The sequence below is a fragment of the Arvicanthis niloticus genome, chromosome 25, assembly GCF_011762505.2.
Source record: "Arvicanthis niloticus isolate mArvNil1 chromosome 25, mArvNil1.pat.X, whole genome shotgun sequence".
NCBI lineage: Eukaryota > Metazoa > Chordata > Mammalia > Rodentia > Muridae > Arvicanthis > Arvicanthis niloticus.
This window is the reverse complement of record NC_133433.1, coordinates 20,518,271-20,540,892: the sequence shown is the minus strand read 5'-3', so window position 1 is coordinate 20,540,892 and position 22,622 is coordinate 20,518,271. Positions and strand designations below refer to the sequence as shown.

General features: G+C 42.9%; 1 protein-coding gene across 1 annotated transcript; it reads right to left on the bottom strand.

The window, feature by feature from the left end:
- Window positions 1–1,938: 1,938 nt before the first annotated feature.
- Window positions 1,939–20,404, bottom strand: Plekhf2 (pleckstrin homology and FYVE domain containing 2). Its single transcript, XM_076924205.1, has 2 exons — window positions 20,178–20,404; window positions 1,939–4,596 (listed from the first exon to the last, which is right to left on the bottom strand). The coding sequence occupies exon 2, from the start codon at window positions 4,580–4,582 to the stop codon at window positions 3,833–3,835; it is 750 nt and encodes a 249-aa protein (XP_076780320.1). The 5' UTR covers window positions 4,583–4,596; window positions 20,178–20,404; the 3' UTR covers window positions 1,939–3,832.
- Window positions 20,405–22,622: the final 2,218 nt, after the last annotated feature.

The following is a 22,622-nucleotide window of genomic DNA, read 5'->3' as shown; positions in this document are numbered from 1 at the left end:
TTTTTTCCTGTCATTATTTTAGAAACAACCACTTAATCCTGCCCTGGTTACCAAGATTTCCTCCTGTGTTTGCTATTGACTCCAGTTACTGATCCACAAAACACACCCCCGGAGTGCCTCCAGAAAGGGTTAGGGACTGTCTTCTAGTGGAATAGAAAACTCATTATACTTCATTAGGAATTTCCAGGCAAATAAATTTCCAGTCAGTGGGTAAATTACACTTTTGAATGTGCAGTGGGTAGGCTCAGAAGACAGAAACCATCCATCTTCTAGAACATGGCAAAGACAAAGTCAGTGTTAGTAAGAACTGCATTAATATAATTTACTTTTTCTGCCCAGTTACTACTAGAAAGAACTCAACTGCAGAGATTTCTTAAGACATACAAAACATTAACACCTATATTTTAAAAAAAAATGTTATGACAGTAATCATCAGGCAGCAAACCCAGGATGAGCTCACATGGCTATATCAGGATGAAAAGTAGCCTGTGTTGGTGAAGGTGTGGGGAAGGGAACTCTGGCATGCTGGGTAGGAATGTCAATTAGTATAGCCATTATAAAAGGACCATGAAAATAAGTAAAGTAAGGGCTGAGGTCATGGCTGAGCAGCTAAGAGTGCATGTTTGGGTTCCAGAAAATCAGGGTCAACTCCCAGCACCTTAAATCCAGCAACTTAAAATTGCCAGGAACTCCAGCTCCAGAGGTGTCAATGCCCTCCCTCTTTAGGTCTTACACTTACTTACATACAAATGGCTCACAAGCTCACACACACACACACACACACACACACACACACACACACACACACACACACACAAATAAATGTAACTGAAAAAGTTATTTGGTAATGAGTATTTGTGAATGCTATACAAATGAACCATGAGAACATGCTAGTGAACTACATGGGTTTCCAGAGGATACAGTGAATGATTTCACTGTAAAACAACCCCTGTCCCATCCCCCACCCCCAAAAAGGGGCAAAAATAACAGAGACAGAAAGTGGCTGCCTGAGACCAGGAGATCAAGCAGTAATCAAGGGTAGGGCATGATATTCAAAACTCAGATAGTGACAGCTTTAATGAGTATGAATCACTGAACTGAACATCTCAAACAGGTGAACTGCAGGCAGGTAAATAAAGTTGCTAAAATTGATGTTAACAAAGGCACACAATTATATTTTCTCCAAACAAACTCACCGGCACATGCACAAACAATGCCTGGTTAAAGTGGCAAATTCTACGCCCCCCCCCCATAAAACTTTTATCACCAAAGCTTTTCAACTATCATTTTAATGTGGATTACTTAATAGAACAATTAACTGGTACAGCAAAGGGGTTAATACCAGCCAGTCTCCAAGCCTATCACAGAGGCCACCTAAGCATACACCTTGCTTTGGGTGGCAGCATCAACTGGCATTTTTACCACACTGTGGTTGCTCACAAGTGTCCCAGAAATGGTCACTTCATGGAGCAATTGGCCAACAGTTACGGAGAAAACCCTGTTGCCCTCAACCTGGACCAGATCCATTGGCTGTGGGGTTCACCTCTCCAAGGCTATGGAGAAACAGGTTTTTCTGGCTCCCTTTCCCCCCACCCCCATCTCCCCACCATATGCGAGATGATCACTAATTCAGAGTCTGCGGAGGTAAAAAGCAGGAGAAATACTCTTACCGTCTCAGAAAGCAGAATCAGAACCCAGAGAGACAAGTAAGCTGACTTCGGCTAACACAGCTATGGCCTGTAAAATTTGTGCATTGAGTTTTGTATTGGGTTTGAGGATCAATAAGTGGAGTTTGCCAAGGCAGGAGATCAGTTCAAGCAAGTCTCAGCTTCACACTTGTAGCTATTACTTGCTACATAGTGAGTTTAAGGCCATTTGGTCTAAATGAGACCTTATCTTAAAAAATCTTCAAGTTACAGTATAAAAAAACACAGGAAATAGGCTGCAAAATATTTTTATTGTATAAACAGTCAACAGAGGTCAACAATGCAAATGTTATCTTAGGATATTTCCCCTTGGTTCCTGAACTTCCAAGTTTCCATCAGCATTTCTCTGATTTTTATGGTCCTTTCAAACATGCTTACTGACTACGTGTATATGTTGCTTTGAGACAACACAAACCCATCTGATAGTAAGACCAACCAAAACAAAATGCAGGAACAAAGCCCTCAAGCCATGTTCTACTGTGCTTTTTGTCACATTTCCTACTAAGAGACCTATATAGTTCATACTCTTTCAAAACTGAAAGGTAAAATTAGTACTGTAACCACATAGTGAGATACCAGTGACTCTTCCATTCACAAGTTACAGAATCAAACCCCACTATGTCTGCAGAACTATGCAGATCTTAACACTTGAGAAGAAAGGTGGGGTTTGAAAAGAACTCTGGGGAAGAAAATAACAAAACTAAACAACTTTCAGCCTGCTGGTTTCCCACATTTGAAAACCCAGTTCCGGTAGCATGCCACCGGCCAGAATGTGCACAGCCCGTCCGGTGCTGGTCAGTGAGCGGGCCTACTGCCTAACGGCTGCCTCCAAACAGAAGGAGACTGACTACCAGTTCTCAGAGCAATCCTGACCGATGGTCACAATTTAGAAACATCAACTGCTACTCTATTTCATATTTGCAAAATGATTTCAGAGACAGATTAAACATACCATTGTTTTATAAAAATAAAAACTGGGGCTTCATAAGCTCTGCAAAATACAACACCACGTTGTAAATCAAGATAATTTCACACACAAAAAAATGTGACAATGCTTGCAGATGGGGAATCTAGTCAAACTCTGATCTCTCCCAGATCTGTAAGACTACATGCTCTACTGTGAGAATTTTCTTAAACTTTTCATCTTTGCCAGGCGGTAGGTGGATTTCTGAGAATTCAAGGCCAGCCTGGACAACAAATCGAGTTCCAGGACAAGCAAAGCTACACAGAGAAACCCTGTGTGGAAAATATAAGGGTTTCCTCAGATTTTTCCTTTTAGAAGTAATGTAAAGCAAATAAAGTTATATGTAAAACTATCTTAGGACAGAAGAAGCTAGTGGAATACGCCACTTCTATACTAGTGGTGAATTTCAAATCGAATTCCAAACAGTGGCAACTGGCTAATTTTAAACATATATGTGACCATTATAATTTGGTGACTAAAAGATGTAAAAATATAATCACAACTACTTTATGAAAAATATGTATTCATTTAAGAGTGGAGATACCTCTAAATTAAGTTCCTCATAGCTGTCAAATAAATATTCTTAACTGCATCCGTCAAACACGCTTTCTCTGCCTGTGAGAGCACCAGTGTGTTTCAATCACAGAAGAAAGAAGGTAGGGCTTGCGTTTATTTCAGTGGCAATGCTGCCACAGTAAGGCACCACTTGGTACTGAGGAGAGAGAATAAGAATTTCCAAACCATGTTCTGTCACTGTAATGGTGTCTTAACCATTACATAGAATGCTAGGGGAAAAGCCATGGATATCAATCACATCACACCCTTGTTCCCATCATTCTGTGCTTTTAGATTTTCCATATCAGGGAGAAAAATGTAATACAAGATCTGTTAAATAAACATCTTTTCCAACTTACAAGAAAATAATCTAGAAATACAGAGAGTAGAAAGGCAAGACCCTATCGGATATAGGTCAGCAGTTTGTCCCTGTGAGAGTCAGAGAGGGGCAGAAAGCACAGGGCTGCTTTCTATAGGATACAGAGAGGCACAGAGGGTAAGACCTTCTCAGGCAGTCATGGCTAGAGCAAAACTGAGAGAGCCAGGAATTTTACATTCCCCCAAAGCTGATTCTCAGGCAGTCAATTAAATATCTCACAGCATGTCCTTAGTCACTGCTATCATCATCATCGTCGTCATCAGATGCATCATTTAAAGGAGACTTCAACGACTGACTGTAAGAGTCTGATCTAGTCGGCTGACACGTGGCCATGTCCCCAGTGGAAAGCAGGTCATAGCAGAAGTCACAAATCCGCACAGGCTTAGAAGACTGGCTGGGAAGAAGAAATCTCTTTTCCGAGCAGGGACCACAAACAACAAAGCCACATTTGCGGCAATGGTGCCGCCGATTCACTGGTGTAAATTTTGCTTTCTGACAGCGCATGCACACAGTGGCCTCAGAGTCAGGAACCCAGACAGCAGCATGCTCATTGCTAGGCGTCTTCCCACTTTTGGAGAGTAAATCAGTGACACACTTATTTATGTGATTCATCCACTCGGACTTCTCCGTGGCAGTGGCAGCATAAACTGCAAACGACTTAGTCGGTGTCTTAATAAGCCATCCATTCCGTAATTCCCCTTCATCTTTGATGGAATCAATGGTGACATTTTCCAAGGGAATAATATGTTGCTTGTTGTATTTTTTCTTCTGGATAACAATATTGCCATATACAAGAATATCATTAAATAAGAAAAACTGCCTTGCTTTTGGCTTCTTTCTGCACAGCTTAGTCAATACTCCTTCTCCAATGAGCACCCGTCCAGGGATGGTCAAGGGCTGACCGGCTGCTCCAAAGCAGTTCTCCACAATGCTTATGCGTCTAGTATTTGCTTCACTGTTTGCCAGGCGATCCACCATCTTTTGCTAATTACCTTTAGGGGAAAAAAGAAAAGAAATGAGCATACAGAAAGTACAAACTCCTATCATAAGGGATAACAAAATGTGATCTACCAAGATACTGATTGTTCCAAAGGCAAGTAATTCAGTTGTCTTTTCCTCTAAAATAATCGCTAAGCACACTGAGGTGAAAGCATCGGTGCTTACAGTAACCAAAACTACCACATCCACAAACACAACCCTAGTCATAGTCTCGCAGCCCTGCTGGCCTACAACACAGTCCTCCTGCCTCTACTGCCAGTGAGGGGTGACAGTGTGGGCCATTATACCCAGCACAAGTAAAACAATAGGGCAAGTAAAAACAAGTTACTTCCGGAAAAGAATAAACCCAGTTCCATGAAACTGAATCTCAATGGGACTCTGGAGATCAGAATCCCTACTGAACACTTTAAAAACCATGACTCCAGTTTTCCCAACAAGCTACACATAACCCCTGAGCCTGGGCCTAATGTTCTCACCTGGATTATCCCCAAAGGCTTCCCAACTGCTTCCAGCCTTCCCTTCTCATCAGCCCACAGGCAGTGATCTCTAAAATGCTAAACTGTTCCTGCTGTTACTTGAAATTATTCCCCCTAATCTTTAAAATCTATAGCTTTTAGCATAGTGTATATGACCTTAACTACTTGGTAGGTTTTTGGTTTTAACTGTTTTATTTTTGAGATTGGTTCTTACAGTACTTAGCCCAAGCTGGTCCTGAACTTGCCACGCCCCTACCCCAGACTCCTAAGTACCGACGACAGGCATTTGTCATCATACCCAGCTATTACTGGACTTTGTTCTCTCCACCTCAACATAAGTCAGTCCTTGCCTAAAACATGGTATTTGAAGAAAACACTACTGTGTGTAAGTAGATTTCACTGTGTCTTCTTTACTACCTACAACTCCAGCCACCTCTCAATCACCAATCTTAACACCCCCTCTAGTACACCTAACAGCAGGAAAAAATCCATCCATGTTCATCATACTCTATGTATTTCTTAGCTTCTTTTTAACCAAAGTACTGAAATCCACGCCCACCATGGCTGCAGTGAAACCTAAAAGGCAGGCAGGCAGAAACCATCTAACTGACATCTTTGACATGATCTGAAGCACCAAATATACTCAAGATAAACAGGACCATTTTAACAATGTTTAAAAAAAAAAAACTATTAATCCAATGATCATAGATCTAATCTCTAGATCCAATATTGACTTCTCTTAAGTCCCTGAATGGTGGCTTATTTCAACCACTAACCTAGTATTACTACAGTAACAAACAAACACACTGAAAAACACCAAAATTTGAAAAGGGAAAGAAGTGTGACTGTCACATACTCAGCTCACCAACTGATGACACTGTAACTTGTCTTGGCTTCCATTAATAGCGTATTATAAGTCTGGTTATTCCTGAATCACAAGGAGTGGCACTGGTGTGCTTGAGGATACTCCCAACAGTGAACAAGACACTGATGGCTTCAAACCTTGAAGGTCTTTCCTCTCTGTCTTCGTCCCATTCTCTTTTGACTCCCTCTTTGACACTGGGTACCACAGTTCAGTGATAGAGTGCTCTCACCTAGGATGCACAGGCATGGGTTCCACCTCCAGCTATATAAGGAAAGCAAAAAGTCTATCTATCATCTTATAAAAAAGGTATCACAGAGCCGGGCACACGCCTTCACACCTTTAATCCCAGCACTTCGGAGGCAGAAGCAGGTGGATTTCTGAGTTAGAGGCCAGCCTGGACAAGTCAGAGAAACCCTGTCTCGAAAAAACAAACAAACAAACAAACAAACAAAGATATCACAGAAGGCCAGTCAGGTGAGTAAAGACGCTTGCCGCTAAATCTAATGACCCGAATTTAATCCCAAGGACCTACAGGATAGGACTGAATCCCAAAGATCTCTGACCTCCACAAGCACACTTTGGTAAGCAAGGTGTCTACATGTGTGTGTCCCACACACACAATGAATGTAAAAAGTAAATTACAGAATTAAAATAATGTGAAAAGTCTAACCTCATTTATAATTAAAATACCAAAATGTTTTTTTTATCAGATTGACAAAAAAGAATAAAAAGGAAATTTCCTAAGATGTAGTACTTATGACAATATAGGGCAGGTGCTTTTTTTTGTACTGTACAGAAAAATAGGTGTAATCACCAATTTGATATCCAATCAAATTTTTGACCAGTAAGAGGGCACAATGGGTAAAGGCCTTTGCCACCAAGCTGAACAACCTGAGTTTCACATCAGGGCCCATTATGAGCGGATTTCTGACTTTCATGGACAGGCCCATCCACACACACAAATAAACAAATAAATGTAATAATAATAAATTTGACTCAGTACATAAATAGTATAGCAGTATTTACGACAAGTAAGCTACAATGCATCTTAATCAAGCCCTGAGCATGAGACTAACCTAAACAAAGCAACTGAACTACACTCAAGACAACCAAGTGGGGAGAAGTGAATACCCCATCATCACTGCATCTCTCTCAAGAGACCCAAGTACTGCAGGTTTTAAGATACTGGGGTTTTAGGTGCCACTGGTAAAAGGCTCCAATTAACCATAGCATATCCTCAATAACACATTCCAACTTAGAGACATAAAACACAACTTAAAAGTTTACCTTAAGATTAAGTACACTATAAAAGCATAATCGTAGCCACTTATTAAGTTTGGAAGAACATAGAAACTAAAATTTAAAATCTAACAGTATCTACAGTAGAAACGGTATCTATGAAAAGTATTGGGTAAGTTTTTAGACTTCATATTCAAAACATGTTTCTCAGACATGACATATGTGCCTGAAAAAACATGATACAAGCAAGTTCCCTGTTCTTCAAGAATAAAGAGAAAACAAAACCCAGAACCAAGCAGTTACTAAAACTCCCATTGACTCCCCACCCCAATCCCCAACTCTCCTTCCTGGTCTCAGACTTGTTCTGTACCCAGAGACAGATTTCAGCTGTTCCTGCCTTTATCCAGGCAGTGGTGCATGCCTGTAACCCTAGCACTGGGACCATCAGGAGGACAAGGCCAGTCTGAGCCACACGAGACCCTGTTCCTAAACACCAAAGGAAAAAGAAAGAGCTAAAGTCACCAACTCTATGGCCAAGAAAGTGGTAAGGGAACACCAGGCTACTCTAGGCAAAAAGGACAGTTTCACAGAGGACTGAAGGAAATAATTTTTTAATGAGGAAGAAGTTTCTGAACAAATTGTTGTTGTTAATGTGTGGATGTGTGTGGACGTCAAAGGACCACCTTCATGTGGGTTCCAGGCTAGCACAGAAAACACCTTTACCCACTGAGCCAGCTTGTGAGCTCTCCCCCACTTAAGAATGATGCAACCTAGAGAAGTTTGAACATTACTAACCAGTACTTGGCTACAGCAAATCATTTTCAAAATCTGGCAATTACACATAAATATACTACATACTACAAGGATACAAAAACATACTCTCTTTTTTTTTTTTTTTTTTTTGAGACAGGGAAAAACATACTCTCATAGTTCTTCCAATGATAAATGATGAATCTTATTATCTCCATTTATTTTAATAAGTATGGCAGCAACCTTCAGATTTCACTGCCAGGCTGTGACCTATGCTGAAAAGCAAATGAGCATGTAGAACCTAAGGCCCCTAGCTTCAAACAGGCTCTTTCATTATCCTTTTCAGTCCTGAAATAATTTCCACGTGTCTGACATGAAAAGCAACAGACTACAGAAAATATACAAAAGGTCTTACACACATACATGCAGACTGGAAGCACACACTAGCTATGCTGGGGTTGGGGTAGAGTGAGTGGGGGCAGTAGTGAAGACAGTCATCAAAAAGGGCGTAAGTGTCACCACGACCCGAGTTACTACTAGACAGCCCAAACCAACATTCTTTGGTAAAACAGATCCTTTCGCTCAATGCCCAGATTTACCACCAGCTCAAGCAGGCACTAAGAACTCCAGACAACCAGTACGCAAGAGCACTGGGCTTCCCCAAGGATAGCATCTACTACATCCTAAAGGCCTTAATGAGAAAAGAGGGTCACAGTGTGGTCCAATCTGAATGCTGTCTGTTTTTCTTGGGAAAGAATACAGACTATAAAGGACTAGGAAGAAAAGACTTCCTATTCTCTGGCAGACAAACACCTCATTTACACTGTTCATGGATGCCTTTCACACACTCAGTGGGATACGGTTACCACCTGTTAAAATGTACTACTGGGGGGGGGGGGGGGAGCAAGGCAAACCTAGAAGACAAAGGATATTACCTCTTTACAACTGAGAACAGACCCACCTGTCTAGACTATTGTGCTATTTCTTCTGCTGCCTATCAGTGCTTCTCATCTCATCCTTACTGAAACACCTCATTTCTGTCCTTCCTTCTGAGACTGAGCTCTCTCAACTGTGTAGACCGGGCTGGCTGGGAACTCACAGAGATCTACCTGCCTCTGCCTGAAGTTAAAGGCATGTGGGACTATGCCTGGATGAATTTATTTTCTTACTCATACTTATGACTTCTGATATTAATAAAGCCCAGTATTTAAATTCAATGGGTTACAGTAGGAAAAAAAAAAAAAAAAAAAAAAAAAAAAACCTATGAGCCAAAAGGTCTGTTTTAAAAAAGAAACAGCAGCAGTAGACACTTTCAATCAAACAGTCAATGAGGTACTTTCTGTCTTTAAAATACTGACCTTACATAATAAGTGGGCTGGCTGGATTTCCTATTTACAGCAAGCCTTAACTTGCCTGAATTCACCAACACCCTTCCACTGCCCAGAGCTGGGGACTGGATTCAGGCAAACATGCTACCACCAAGTCATAGCCAGCAAACTGCTTTAACCCACATGACTTCTGTTTATACGGATCAATACTGTAAAGTGAGTGCTCCTGTGAACTGAGACTTTAGAGAGAACAGGAGGGAGGCTAAGAGCCCTGAGAATGACCATGGGAAACAAAGCACTCCAGTATTCACAGAGCTCAGCAGCAGAGGCCTGCTTCAGCCTCCAGCGACTGCTGGGAGAAAACAAAACAGCAGAAAACTGCCCAGAATATATATATCAGGCACACAAGCGCAAACTACTCCCTCAATCCATGTAAATCTCCCCTCCCCCCCCAATATATATATTCATATTCTAAGTGCCTATCTACTTTTCACAGTCACACAATCTAATAACCAGCATAAAAATTACTGAGTGAAAGTGTAAACAAAATACTGGGAAAATAAAGAAGAAATAGCTGACATCTGAGCAAACTAAATCTGAGTGATTTTATCTTTTCGATCAACAGGAAGAGTCTGCTTCTCTGGCCTGTCCACTAAGACTTCATTCCCAATGCAAATGGATAGGTGGACTGTAGAAAAGAAAAAGGGAACAAACTTCTGTATTTTATGTTCAAATTTATCAATGCTATATTTTACTAAGCTGAGAGAAAATGAAACTTCAAGATTTAAATCATATTATAGAGAAACTCAATTAACTTAAAAAATCTCTCCTAGGCTCCACATCTGCCTATTACTAAAAAGGGGAGTTATTTCATAATCTCAATCATGAAAGGAGAAAAAAAATCCCACACACAACTAATACCTACTAGATATATTTACTTTACCCCTTCATGTAATTAATAATGTTGGGTGAAGATGGGCGGTGGTGGCTCATGCCTTTCTTTAATCCCAGAACTCGGGAGGCAAAGGCAGATGGATCTCTGAATTGGAGGCCAACCTGGTCTACAGAGTGAGTTCCAGGACAGCCAGGGCTACACGGAGAAACCCTGTCTAAAAAAACTAATAATAATGATGATGATGGTGTTAAGTGAAAATAATTCATTCTACCAAATCAATAAGTAAACAAATATAAACCAGGTCATAAAATGGCTTAAAAATAAAAAGCCATGTAGAGTAGCATATACATACTATCCCACCACCCAGGAAGCTGAGTCAGGAGGACTGAAGGTTCCAGTCAAATAGGCTGCAGAGTTGGCCCAACAGTTAAAAGCATGTGTTCTTGTTGAGGACTGGGGTCCAATTCCCAGCACCTAGTCATCAGCTTGTAACTATCTGTAACTCCGGGTATCTGACACCTTCTTTGGCCTCAACAGATACCAGGCATGCTTGTGGTACACATAAATCCATGCAGGTAAGACATTCATACATTTAAAATGTTTTAAGTTAAATAAATAACTTTTCTATGACTTCACAGCTTGATATATTTGTTATGGGGTGATGGGGATACATGGTCTTTTCTGTATTCCCTGCTACCTTAAGAAATAGATTATGTATCTATGAAAGGTCACTGACAAAAAAAAGGGGGAAGGGGGAGAAAAAGAAAAATTACCATTTCCAAGAGGGCTTTATTTCACCCATAGGCCAAATTTGGATACATGTGTATTCCAAACAGATTGGCAGGTTCCTAAAAACAAACTTCTTTCCTGTAACCTGGTATTATCAAATATACCTAGAATAATGAATGCTTCATGGCATGCTTGCTTTGGCAGCTCATATACTAAAGAAAAATATTTAAAAGCTTCCCATTCATGCTACTAACACAACTGAACACGAGCGAGAGTCACAAATGACAGAGAGAGGTTTGCTCCAATGTAAGATATGCAGAAGGATTCCTTGAAGTACTAAAAAGCAAAGTTCTGTCTGACTAATTCAGTGTCAGTAAAAGTGGTCTCAAATGGGTTAAGTCTGATAAAGAAATACATCATGCTATACAGGAACAGAGTCACACATAAAGATTTTAGGAAAAAAAACCATGAAAACACAGAACAAGCACACTGAGCTGTTGGGTTGGTTGGTGTTTGTTTTTAAAAGTCCATTTAAGAGAACAGAATATAGACCTCAAGTTTCTTAAGAATCTTCTAAGTCTCAAAACAATTAAGTCAGTCATCCTAAATAAAGCAAGATTAACATTCTCCTACTACAGCTATATCCAGGGTTTAAAAAAACCAGACACCGGGGCCAAGAGAAGAAGGAAGTCCACTGAATCCTTAACTGGTGTTCAAAGCTTTTCACACCAAACCCTGGCCTCTTGCAGTCTTTCTTTCCCATCATTCCATGTTCTCTCTGTTGAACATCAAACCAGACCGTCAGCAGCAACGTGCTCCGGGTTTTCCTTCCTCGTCTTTAAACTCAAGAGAACACATCCTTCTCTAGTCTTTCTCTATTTGCTGAAATCTCACCAGTCCCTGAAGAGGTACTCAGGCCAAAGCCTAGCAGCCAGACAGGGCTTCACTTTTACTCTCCACACCACTTAAAACACAGTTTATTACAGGTTTCAGTAACATTTGGATACATGTTTATTTCAAATAGATTTGGGGATTTCTGAAAACAAAAACAGTATTTCCTACAATTATGTATTCCCAACAGCACCTGCAAACTTGCTGCATTATTCATGCCAGAATATACAGAGCTGAATATGATTAGCAGTTACAAGTACCAGCAGCTTCTCAATCTGGAGTTTGCTAAAAACCAACTACATCTTTAAAGCCTGCTACTCTTCAAAGAAAACAGGAACTGCTTCACTGAATCCACAGACTTCAGACTGACAAACAAATGTAGTCTGACCCCATCTAATTATGAATTCTAAACATCGAGTATGAACACTCCTATTTAATAGGAAATATGTCATGATAACCTATGAGTTCTTCTTTCCAAAAAGCCTAGCTGTTTTGTCAATACAAAATAACAATACAAGCATATTTTTACCATCGACAAAATTCAGATCAAAGTGCCCAGAACAGCAGCACAGTGCTGGCGACCCAGACTGTGCTGAGCAACCCTGCAGAGCCAGGGAAGCCATCCCAGCCTCCTCAGCACACCCAACACTTTCCCCAAGTATCATTCACAACACTTGTGATTTGATCACTGTATTTATATTTGATAGGAAAAAAGAATGAACAAGACACAGGCAAAGAAGGATTTACATTCAACTTTAATATAAAGCATAACTGGTTAAGTATTAAACAGCCAACAAAGCAGGAAGCAGGAAATGAGAGAGAATGTGTGTGAGGCACACAGAATTTATCATTCTATTAGAAAAAAACAAGTGAAATTTCAATAGGAAATAGAAACACAAACAAAATGAAAACAAAACCCACTTATAGAGACATAAAACTCTAAAGTAAAAAGTAGTTCTTTTTGTTTTGCTGAGCTCCACGCATACACTTGCGGTTGAAGACTGGGGGAGTTGCTCAAGCTGGAAGAAAGAGAAGAAGACAAGATGTCTGACCACACACCACCTTAGTTCCTGGGACTTCCTTCTTCAACTTCACAAGGGCTAGCCTGATTTCATCTAGTCCTCCCTAAGATAACCTTGCAAACAATGAAAGATTGCTTTTGAAGGGAGACTGAAAGCAAGACCTAAGGGACTCAGACCTACAGCCCACCATTCAGAAGGCTGACGGAAGCAGGAAGACAGTTTTTAAGTCCCAGGTCAGTCTGGGCCACAAGAGTCTGAGGGCCTGAGCTAGAGGAAGAACTGGGAGTTGGAGATGGTGTCCGCACTGAACAATGAGCACTGAGCATGGGGGGGGGGGGGGGGAGGAGTATAAAATGATCCCTGTTTAAGTAATGTGGAAGCAAATAAAACCAGAAACAACTGACAATGGGTTCCAAGTATTGAAACAGGCACTAGCCACTTGGCAAAACTGTAGTAAACAAGACACTCAAAACTAAAAATCTTTGTGGTAAATAAGATAGTTACAATCTCAAGTATATATAATTCAGGTGTGTTTCTATAGGAAAGAGAACGTTGGAAATAATTTACAAAGGAAAAAAAAAAATGGCCAACATGGTGGCACACACCTTTAATCCAAGCATTGAAGAGTCAGATACGGGTAGATTGTGAGTTCCAAGCCAGCCTGGTCTACAAGTCAATTTCTAACCCAGCCAGGACTACATACTGTCTCAAAAACAAACACTTTCCCACAAAAACACCAGTCTGGTACTCCTGCAGTGTACTCAAACATGAGGAATAAAATCTCTGCACTTAAAAGTCTAAACAGCAGAAAAGCAAAGAACCAGCAAGCACACAGAGACACCAGAGAACACACAAAGACGTCTAGGGCTAAGAGTTGAGCTGTGATCATTCTGACCACGTAGATATCTAGGCCCAAACCTTAAAACGAAAGAAGTAGGTTCCCCTCCAAGATCCATTACTTCACTGGCCTGGGGCTACATTTCCATTACCAGGTCTATCTTCCCTCCCACTGAGGGGGCCTTAAGTCCCACTGCAGAGCTGCTGGCTACCATGAAGGCAAGCAAGCCACTACTGCACCTTGGGTTACTGTGCCCTGCTGGTGGTTATGTTCAGAGGCATAATTGCTGGGTAGGACTGCTGGCTGCCTCCTTCTCTCGGAAGCTTGCATAGTGTCTTCTGGTATCAACCTAGTCCTCAGGGAGGAGGCCATCAGGTCAGATCCAGCTCAGGTCCCTCTGGGCTCTGTGTCAAAGTGCATGGTGTCAGGGAGGCAACCAAGGGCAGTGGAGCCTGTAATGTTTTAGGAGTCTCTTCAACCCTGACCAACAATTCACAACATGGCTGGTGTTGGAATTTTTGTTACTGACACTTTACTGAACCAGCTCGACTCCTGAATACATTTTAAATCTTTATTCCTATACCCACTGGCAAGTGTACTTCTCAACCCTCATTAAAGAAACTGGTCTTTGCAACAGACTGAGACCATTACAGAAACCCACATCCAATCAAAATGCAGGGAACAAGACATCACAGTCCAGTGCCCAGTCCCAAAGGACACATCTGTAAGACAATTCCCATGTCTAAGACTTATTTATGGATGATTGCAGAACAAAGGACAGAAAGACTGTAAGAGCCAGAGAAACAGGTTTCCTGTGTGACTGTGTCTACTAGAAATGTCAGAGATGATACACCCTGAAATCTCATCAGCACGGGTTCATGAACAAGACCTGAACAATGGTGACAGCAATGGACATGCTAAGACAGAAGGGGAAGACTCTCAGGCGTCAATTCTATTCAAAGAGCAACAAGAATGCTGGGAGCTGGGAAATGGTCCTCCCTCCCCAGCTCTCCAATACCAACAAGTCAGTCCGGGAGCATACACACACAAGGAAGGTTCAACAGGCTAAGCAGCCTTTCTCATGTTTTCAGAAGCATACAAATAGATGGATGGATGGATTTAACAAAGAAAAAGGGGTCACACATTTGAGAACAGGGTGGTATGAAGGAGGAAAGGGAGGAAATAATGTAATTATGATTTCACAATATTAAAATTATGATTTCAAACAATAGGTTAACTGTCTGGGAGGGCAGACAATGGCAACTACATCTACCTGGAAAAGAGATACTTAAGCCCAGGCTTCGAGAAGGAAAGCAAGCAAGCAGGAAGTGCAGTAGTGGAATACTAATTTAAAATAATATTTTGTAGGTGTCTGTGTGTGTGTGTGTGTGTTCGCACCAGGGAACACAACAAGTGCAGATTAGAGAACAATTTGCAAAAACTGTTTCTCTATTCCCACCAGGTTCTAGAAATTGAACAAGTATCAATCAATAGGGGCCTAACGGTAATAGCACTCACCTCTTAATCATCTTGCTATTGCAAGAATATTAATTTTGGTAAAATAAGTAAGTGATAAGCTGCAAAAGAAAGCATCAGATTGAAGCTGGGTGTGATGGTACCTGCCTAAAATCCCACTAAAATCCCAGCATTTGGGAAAATGGAGGCAGAAGGGCCATTGAGTCAAAGGTTATCCACACTACATAATGATAGGCCTGGGCTACAAGAACCCTGCTCCTGGAGAGGGCCTGAGTTCAGTTCTAAGCATGGATATGAGGTGGTTGTCAATAACTGTAACTCCGGCTCCAGGAAACCCAGCCCCTCTTGTGGCCTCCACAGGCACCTGCTCTCATGTGCACATATCCACACACAGACAAACACAAACACATATAATTAAAAAGGAGGTTTAAAAACATCTTTAAAAATAGACAAAACCAGAGAATTTAAGATTGGACAATTTAGAATTTGAATGCACAGGCAATGGGAGCAAAAGGTTTTTGTTTGTTTGTTTGTTTTTTTTAATAGGAAACAGTACACAGAATGAACTGAAGAGAGTATGAAGACACAGACTGAAAGTAAAGAAAGCAAAAGAGTATTACAGCAGTCTCCAAATGAACATAATCAAAGTCCACTATACACATGTATGAACACATCACAGTTAAACACCGTGTTCTCTGTGATTAAGACATGATAATAAAACTGTTTTCAAATGGGTAACAAAAGCATAAAGAACCACGGAGAACAGAAATGAACAGAGGAGGGGGGCTGAAAAGCAGTAGATACAACTAGTCAGGAACCGACTGAACACACGGATGAAAAGTAAAGCATCTCAGTGAAGCAAGATGCCAGTGAAAGTCTAAGTAAAGACCTGACGCGGTGTTAGGTGTTGCAGGAAGGAGTTGGTTTGGCTCATACAGTCCTTCAGAGGATCCACAAGAGTAGAAATGCCAGCGTGCCAGTGTGAGCAGGATCCCAGAACAGAGGGAGATTCAGTTGTCATTCATGAGATGTTGGCTGCTCAGTGGAAAATTTAGTAAGATGACACTACTGTGTGCCAAGCACTTTCACAAACATCTTAGTGAATCTTCATAACTTTCTGAAGCAAACTTCTGTGTCTCTTTCAAACAACTCCAGTGGAGCTTAGAGAATGAGTAGTCTTGTTCAAGACTGTAGCTAATGAGCAGCAGAGGCCAGGGCTCAGACAACTTGTTCCAGCCTTCCTTACATTACATCCAAGGTGCTTTCTTTCTAGTGCGCTCATAGCAATTATTCAAATGCCTTTTAGTCTCTTTTCAGGTACTCCTCACACTGCACACACCACTTTGCGCTTCATAGATTGACTACAGGACCTAGAATGCTGGCACATGCCAGTGACTCCACCACTGAGCAAGCAGAAGCCTAAGATGAAGAATTTGAGGTCATCTCGGGCTTCCCAAAAAGGAAGATTACAGTGGGGAAGGTCTATTAGAGACAGCAAGATTGGGAGCCTATGGTTATCCTTAACTACAAATGGTATGGGAGGCCAGCCTAAGCTACATGAAACCCTGCCTCAAAAAACAGACTAAGACTTAAGTGAGGACATGAAATGAACCCAAAATTTACAGTCCTTACAAAATTACAAAACACCTTAACCTACAAAAGTTTTGCAAGTTAAGTCAGCACTGCAAAAGCACAGCCAGGCATGGTGACACAGGCCTTTAATCCCAGCACTCAGGAGACAGACAGGGACAGGCAGATCTGAGTTAGAGGATAGGTTGGTCCACAAAAGCAAGTTCCAGGACAGCCAGGGCTACACAGAGAAACCCTGTTGGAAAAACAAAAGAAAGATAGAGGGAGGGAGAGAGGGAGGGAGAAAGGGGGGGAGAGTGAGAGAGAGAGAGAGAGAAAAAGAGGAAGGGGAGGGGAGGGGAGGGGAGGGGAGGGGAGGGGAGGGGAGGGGAGGGGAGGAAGTATTCTTGGGCTGCAGCATGCTCAGCAGTTAAGAGCACTGACTGCTCTTCCAGAGGTTCTGAGTTCAATTCCCAGCAACCACATGATGGCTCACAACCATCTGTAATGGGGTCCATATGCCTCTTCTGGTGTTTGAGGACAGCTACAGTGTACTCATATACATAAAATAAAATCTTTTTACAAAGAAAGGTATTATTTCTTCACTGGCCTGAGGACTGCTATATAAGCAAAAAGCTTCCATGTAAAGCTGAGTCTCAAAGATCAGCAACGACAGAAAATACGGTTTTCGATTCTCATTGAGCTCTTAAAGGAAATTCTAAGATAATTATGACAAAACCACAACAAAAACTGTTTAAATTAAATGCCTATAGACACAAACATAACCTCATTTTCCAGGCATTAATAGTCCATCAAGAGGAAAAAATTCAATACATGTTAAACTGATTTTTTCATCCTTTTGTCCATCCACAGCTTCTCTCCATCACAATTTCCCATCAGTCCACTGTCTGCTTGGAATTTCATAAATACTCATGTCTGTATGCCCATGCCAAAATTCAGTCACCAAAGTTAATTATGTCTAAAAAGAAAACACTAAAAAAGAGTTCAAACACCATATCTGCCGACTGAATGGAGTGTGTGGTTCGTAGGACAGACGACAGAGAAGCTTCACAACTACCCCACAGATACTACAGTTCAGGAAGTTCATGAAGACTATTCACAAGGAATGCATTCAAACCTCTCCTGAGCATCTAGCTTGCTGGAGATGGACAAGCAAACGGAACGTCACATGCTGCCTGCTGTCAAGGGCGTGCCATTACAGACCTATGTGGTACTTCTAGGACGCCATGGGGGAAGAGAAAGCAGAAGCAGGACTGCCCAGTGGGCAGAAAAGAAAGAGGACAGGTCCAAGGGTTGTTTTGGTTTTGGCTGGTTCTGAGACACAGTCTCACCATGAATCCCAGAACTCGGCAATTCAGACTCCGAGTGCTAGGATCACAGACATGCTCCAATACACTCCTAGCTTCCACGGAAAGTTTTTAAAAAGAAAAAATTCAGTATCATACCCTTGCATTATCAGTTCTTTAGCAGATGGCTATACTGAAACCTGAGTTAGAAGGATAAGTGATAAAAAGATGGGCAGAGAAAGTCCCAACAGGGATGGGTTATGCTGTGTTCTCCAAATGAGAGGTTTCAGCAGAGTCATCAGCCTGACTGCTAACATTTGTGATATCAGGCTAGTAACTGCTTTCTGATAAATAATTTTTGGTACCCCCCCCCCCACACACACACCCTGACCTGACAAGGAAGCAAAATTAAAAAAAAAATACATATATATATATATATAAAAGCTGACACATCCAAGAAAGTACTTTTACCTAGTAAAGACTAAAAAGGCCAGGGAGATGGCTCCAGGGGTTAAGGCTCTGAGGCCAGGCCTGACAGCCTCAGCTCCATCCTTGGAAGCAGAAGGTGGAAGGAAAAGCAACTCCCAAAAGCTATCCCTTTGACCTCCACACTTGTGCCATGTGCCCACACAAATGTACACGCACACACAAGAAACAGATATAACTAAAAATAGAGGGGTCAGAAAGGTGGCTTACAAAGTAATGATAGCAGCTGGCCCCCAAGCCTGACAACCTACGGCCCATCCCCACAACTCACATGGTGGAGAGAAAAAACTCAGGAAATTTGTCTTCTGACCTCTCCATGTGAGGTCTGGGGCTGTGTGCCTCCCCCTTCCCCACGCAGGAGTGATTTTTAAAAATTAAAGAGTAAAAAAAGAAATCCCCTATAGCATATTTACAGCTTTTGCACTGTTAAGAGCCTTTTCAGCCCATTTAACATAATTTTAAAGCCCTCTTTATATTTGACGGTATTTATTTACTAGGCTACTTCATGCCAATACTTCATGTCAATTTCGTTTGGGGGGGGGAACACGATTATAAGAGCTTTCCAAATAAGCAACTTAATACCATTCACCTCTCAATGCTATCATGACCCGAGGTGATTAAAAATAGCCTTTGTTAATTCTGAATTAACCTGAGCCCTCCTGCCCCTTAAGCTATAAGGATACAAAGATAAGGGTTCAAAACTCATGTATCTTTAAGGAACCAAAAGAAAAAAGAAGAAAAACTGAAAGAACACTTCACCCTATTCTGTTTGTTGTGGATGGCTGTTTTGGAGGGCTTGTTTCTGACAGGCTCACACAGTAGCCATGGCTGGCCTTGAACTCGCAGCGATGCTTCTGCCCCAGCCTGCGGGAGTGCTCAGAATACAGGCATGAGCCAACACACTGGACTATTTCACTTTAGTCTTAAAGGCAACACTTGCCTTAACGTTTCAACTGAACGTTTTAACTCTAAATGTTTCTTTAACGAGTCTCTTAGGCAACGTATTAAAACATAACAAAGAAAGCATTTACCAGTTTAATGTACTTGGGAGCCTGAATTACTGCTTAGGTGCATGTAACCTGAATTCTATTCATTTCCACGGCGCAGTCACAGAACTTACTGCTTTAATATTCTAGGCTACTCGAGCAACTTGGGGAACCAGCTCTCGGCCTTTAATAACATTAAAAAAAACTCGGCAAAAGATTATAAAACTTTAAAAAAAAGAAAACCTCCAAATAGCGTGTAAACCACTGCTCCTATCTGAGTCAATTTGTGCGATGCCATTTTCATATAAAGTCATATAAAATACGCTGCTGGAGTCACAGCATGCCCCTGGCGCCCAGACCGTGCAAAGTTTTCAGACCGCACGATCTGGGGACCCGAGTCCTGGCGCCCCACAACTTCGGGGTCGACGCCAGGTCCAGTCCCCAGTCGCCGTCCCCGGTCCCGGCCCTCGGGGCGGCGTCCCGCGGACGGGCGCGGCGGGACCGAGGCGGTTCCAGCCCGAGCGCCGGCCCGGAGGGGAGCCGCCCGAGCGCCCCGTTTCCCACAGACCCCAACATGGCGTCGGCCGCCGCCGCCCGCGCCAACACCTCCCCGCGCCACGGCCAGCCCGGGCCCGCGGGAGCAGGCGCCCGCGAAGTTTCGCTTCTCCCTCCCCAGCCCGCCGCCGCCCGGTGCGTCCCGACCCCCACGGCACCTACCCGGCCGGGCGCGGGCGGCGGCGCCGAGGGTGCGACTCCTCCTCTTCGTCGCCGACTCCCGGCACGGACTCTGCCTGCTCCCCCGCCCCAGCCTCGCAGGGTGCGTGGGGCCCCGCGAGGCCGGCGCGATCCGGACGCGGCGGGCGCAGCCGCTCGCAGGTGACTTCACCGCTCCTCCAGTCGAACCCGACAACGGCCGCCCGGGCTGGCTTCACTCCTGCGCGCGCACCGGCGCGCCCCCGCCCAAGCGCCAAACACGAGCACGAGCACACCCGCCCTGCCCTTTCTTCCCGGTTCCCTCGCCCCGCCCATCGCCTTGCCCTTCCCCTCCATCCCCACGCGACCGCACGAGGGGCGGGGCCTTCCGCGGAGGCCACACCCACTGGGGGCCCCTCTCCGGGCCGAGTTGTGGGACGCTTCTCTGCACAGAGGTGGTGCGCCCAGAAGGCGGCAATCCTGGGTCGCCGGACCTGACTTTCCTGACTCGGGTGGGCTAGCCTTCGGAAAGGGCTCTTAAGCAGTCCGCGAAGTTCTCTGGAAAAATGGGCGGAAGCCGCCACGCCTCCCTAAGGAACAGGAAAGGCTTTGCATCTCGCCACCCAAACGCGTCTGCCAGCCCCGCCTGGCTCGGCCATGCTGCGGAGCACCTGCTACCGCTTTCCCCCAAGCCAGGGCTCTGCGCTTCCCACACTCCTTCCCCGAACGCTTCTGTGTAACCTTGTACCTAAGAACTCCGCTCTTCTTAAAACTTCCCCGGCGCCCGGACCTCAGCCAACTGCTTCGTGTACCTAGAACTCCGTGCCGAGATAACGTTGCGGAGAGAGAGCAGAGGCATCTAGGCCGGCGGGATGGGCAAAGCACACCATTTAAACAGGGAAGGGGTTGAAATTGGGTTAGAGTACATTTTACTACTTCAGGGATTTCTTTTAACCTCTTGTTCAGCCGTTTTCAACCTGTGGATCACAGAAGTCTCCTAAGACCATAGGAGAACACAAATATTTACATTATGGTTTATAACAGCAAAATTACAGTTATGAAGTAATAACAAATAATTCTATCGTGGGGATCACTGCAATACGAGGAGCTGCATTAAAGCATTAAGAAGATTGAGAGCCAGTTGTTGAATTAGTGGGTCCACCAACCAACCCACCGTTCTACCCACAAACAAGCCTGTTTGGGTTTTTTTTTTTGGGGGGGGGGGGGGGTTCTGTTGGTTTTCCTCTTGCTCTTGTGACTGGAATTCTTTAAGTCCCCCCATCCTTCCCTATTTTAATATTTGTGCAACAAACACAGTTGTTTAGTATCCAGAACAAAATTTGGCAAAGGAGATCAATTGTGATACTAGGTATATTTACAGGATTTCAATCATATACACACACAATCTTTATATATGCTAGACTATGCACACTCTAAGATCCCTTTAAAATTTGAGATTAGGAACTGCTTTGTTTCTAGTGACCAAAACTGTTTTGGTCATCAATAAAAATGTTGCCCTCCCTACCAATACACTTGTTAACTTTCAATACAAAGATGGAAGCTAGACTGTCTACACTCAAAGTCTCAGCTTTGCCACCAAGCTGTGTCCTGGGACATACTTAGTTACCCTTAGTTCCTTTCTGTGTAAAACTGGGGTGACAAAAAGGTGCCTCAAAGAGTCGTAGATGAAGCAGCATTTGTAATATGCCAAGCACAAGCTTAGTGCTGTGTAAGAATGATGGAAATTACTAAACATACATGTATTATGTGTGCACACATATGTCTATTACAGTTTACCTCGTTATTAAATATTAAATAAGACATGCCAAATAGTGATGTAAAGATATGGAGTAATACGTTTTCTTCCTGCAGTCTGTGTGTTCTCTCCCCTTCCTGGGACGTGTGCTCCCTAGTTTAGACTCACACTAGCAAAATCCACTAAGCAGGTGTATTGATTAAAATTTAAATTTAAGATCTGGTTCCTTACTGATGCTGATCACATGGCTATGATGCCCTGAAGCTATAAAGCATCTCACCATCATAGAAAGTTCTGTAACATAGCAACCCAAACAAAATGAGAAACCAAAATCACCTAAAGACAGTTGGGCAGTCCTGACACAGCCTGTCACTCCAGTACCTGTTTAGATGGTAAGATCCATCCCTCACCCTCATGCCTCAGCTATAACATGAAAATAAAATAAATAGACTTGGCAAAGATCTAACACATAGAAACGCTTAAAAAAAAACAGAAGTAAAATTTGAGTTTTAATCAACTGAATTTGAATGTGCTCGGCCCACAGATTGGCACTATTAGGAGGTGTGGCATTGTTGGAGAAAGTGTGTCACTGTGGGGGTGGGCTTTGAGGCCCATTTTCTAGCTGAGTGGAAGCCAGTCTTCTCCTGACCGCCTTTGGGTCAAGGTGCAGAGCTTTCAGCTCCTCCTGCAACCCTGTGTCAGGCTGGATGCTG

Excerpts from the sequence above, each read along its gene's own strand:
- Plekhf2 (XM_076924205.1), bottom strand. The coding sequence starts at position 4,582 with ATGGTGGATCGCCTGGCAAACAGTGAAGCAAATACTAGACGCATAAGC.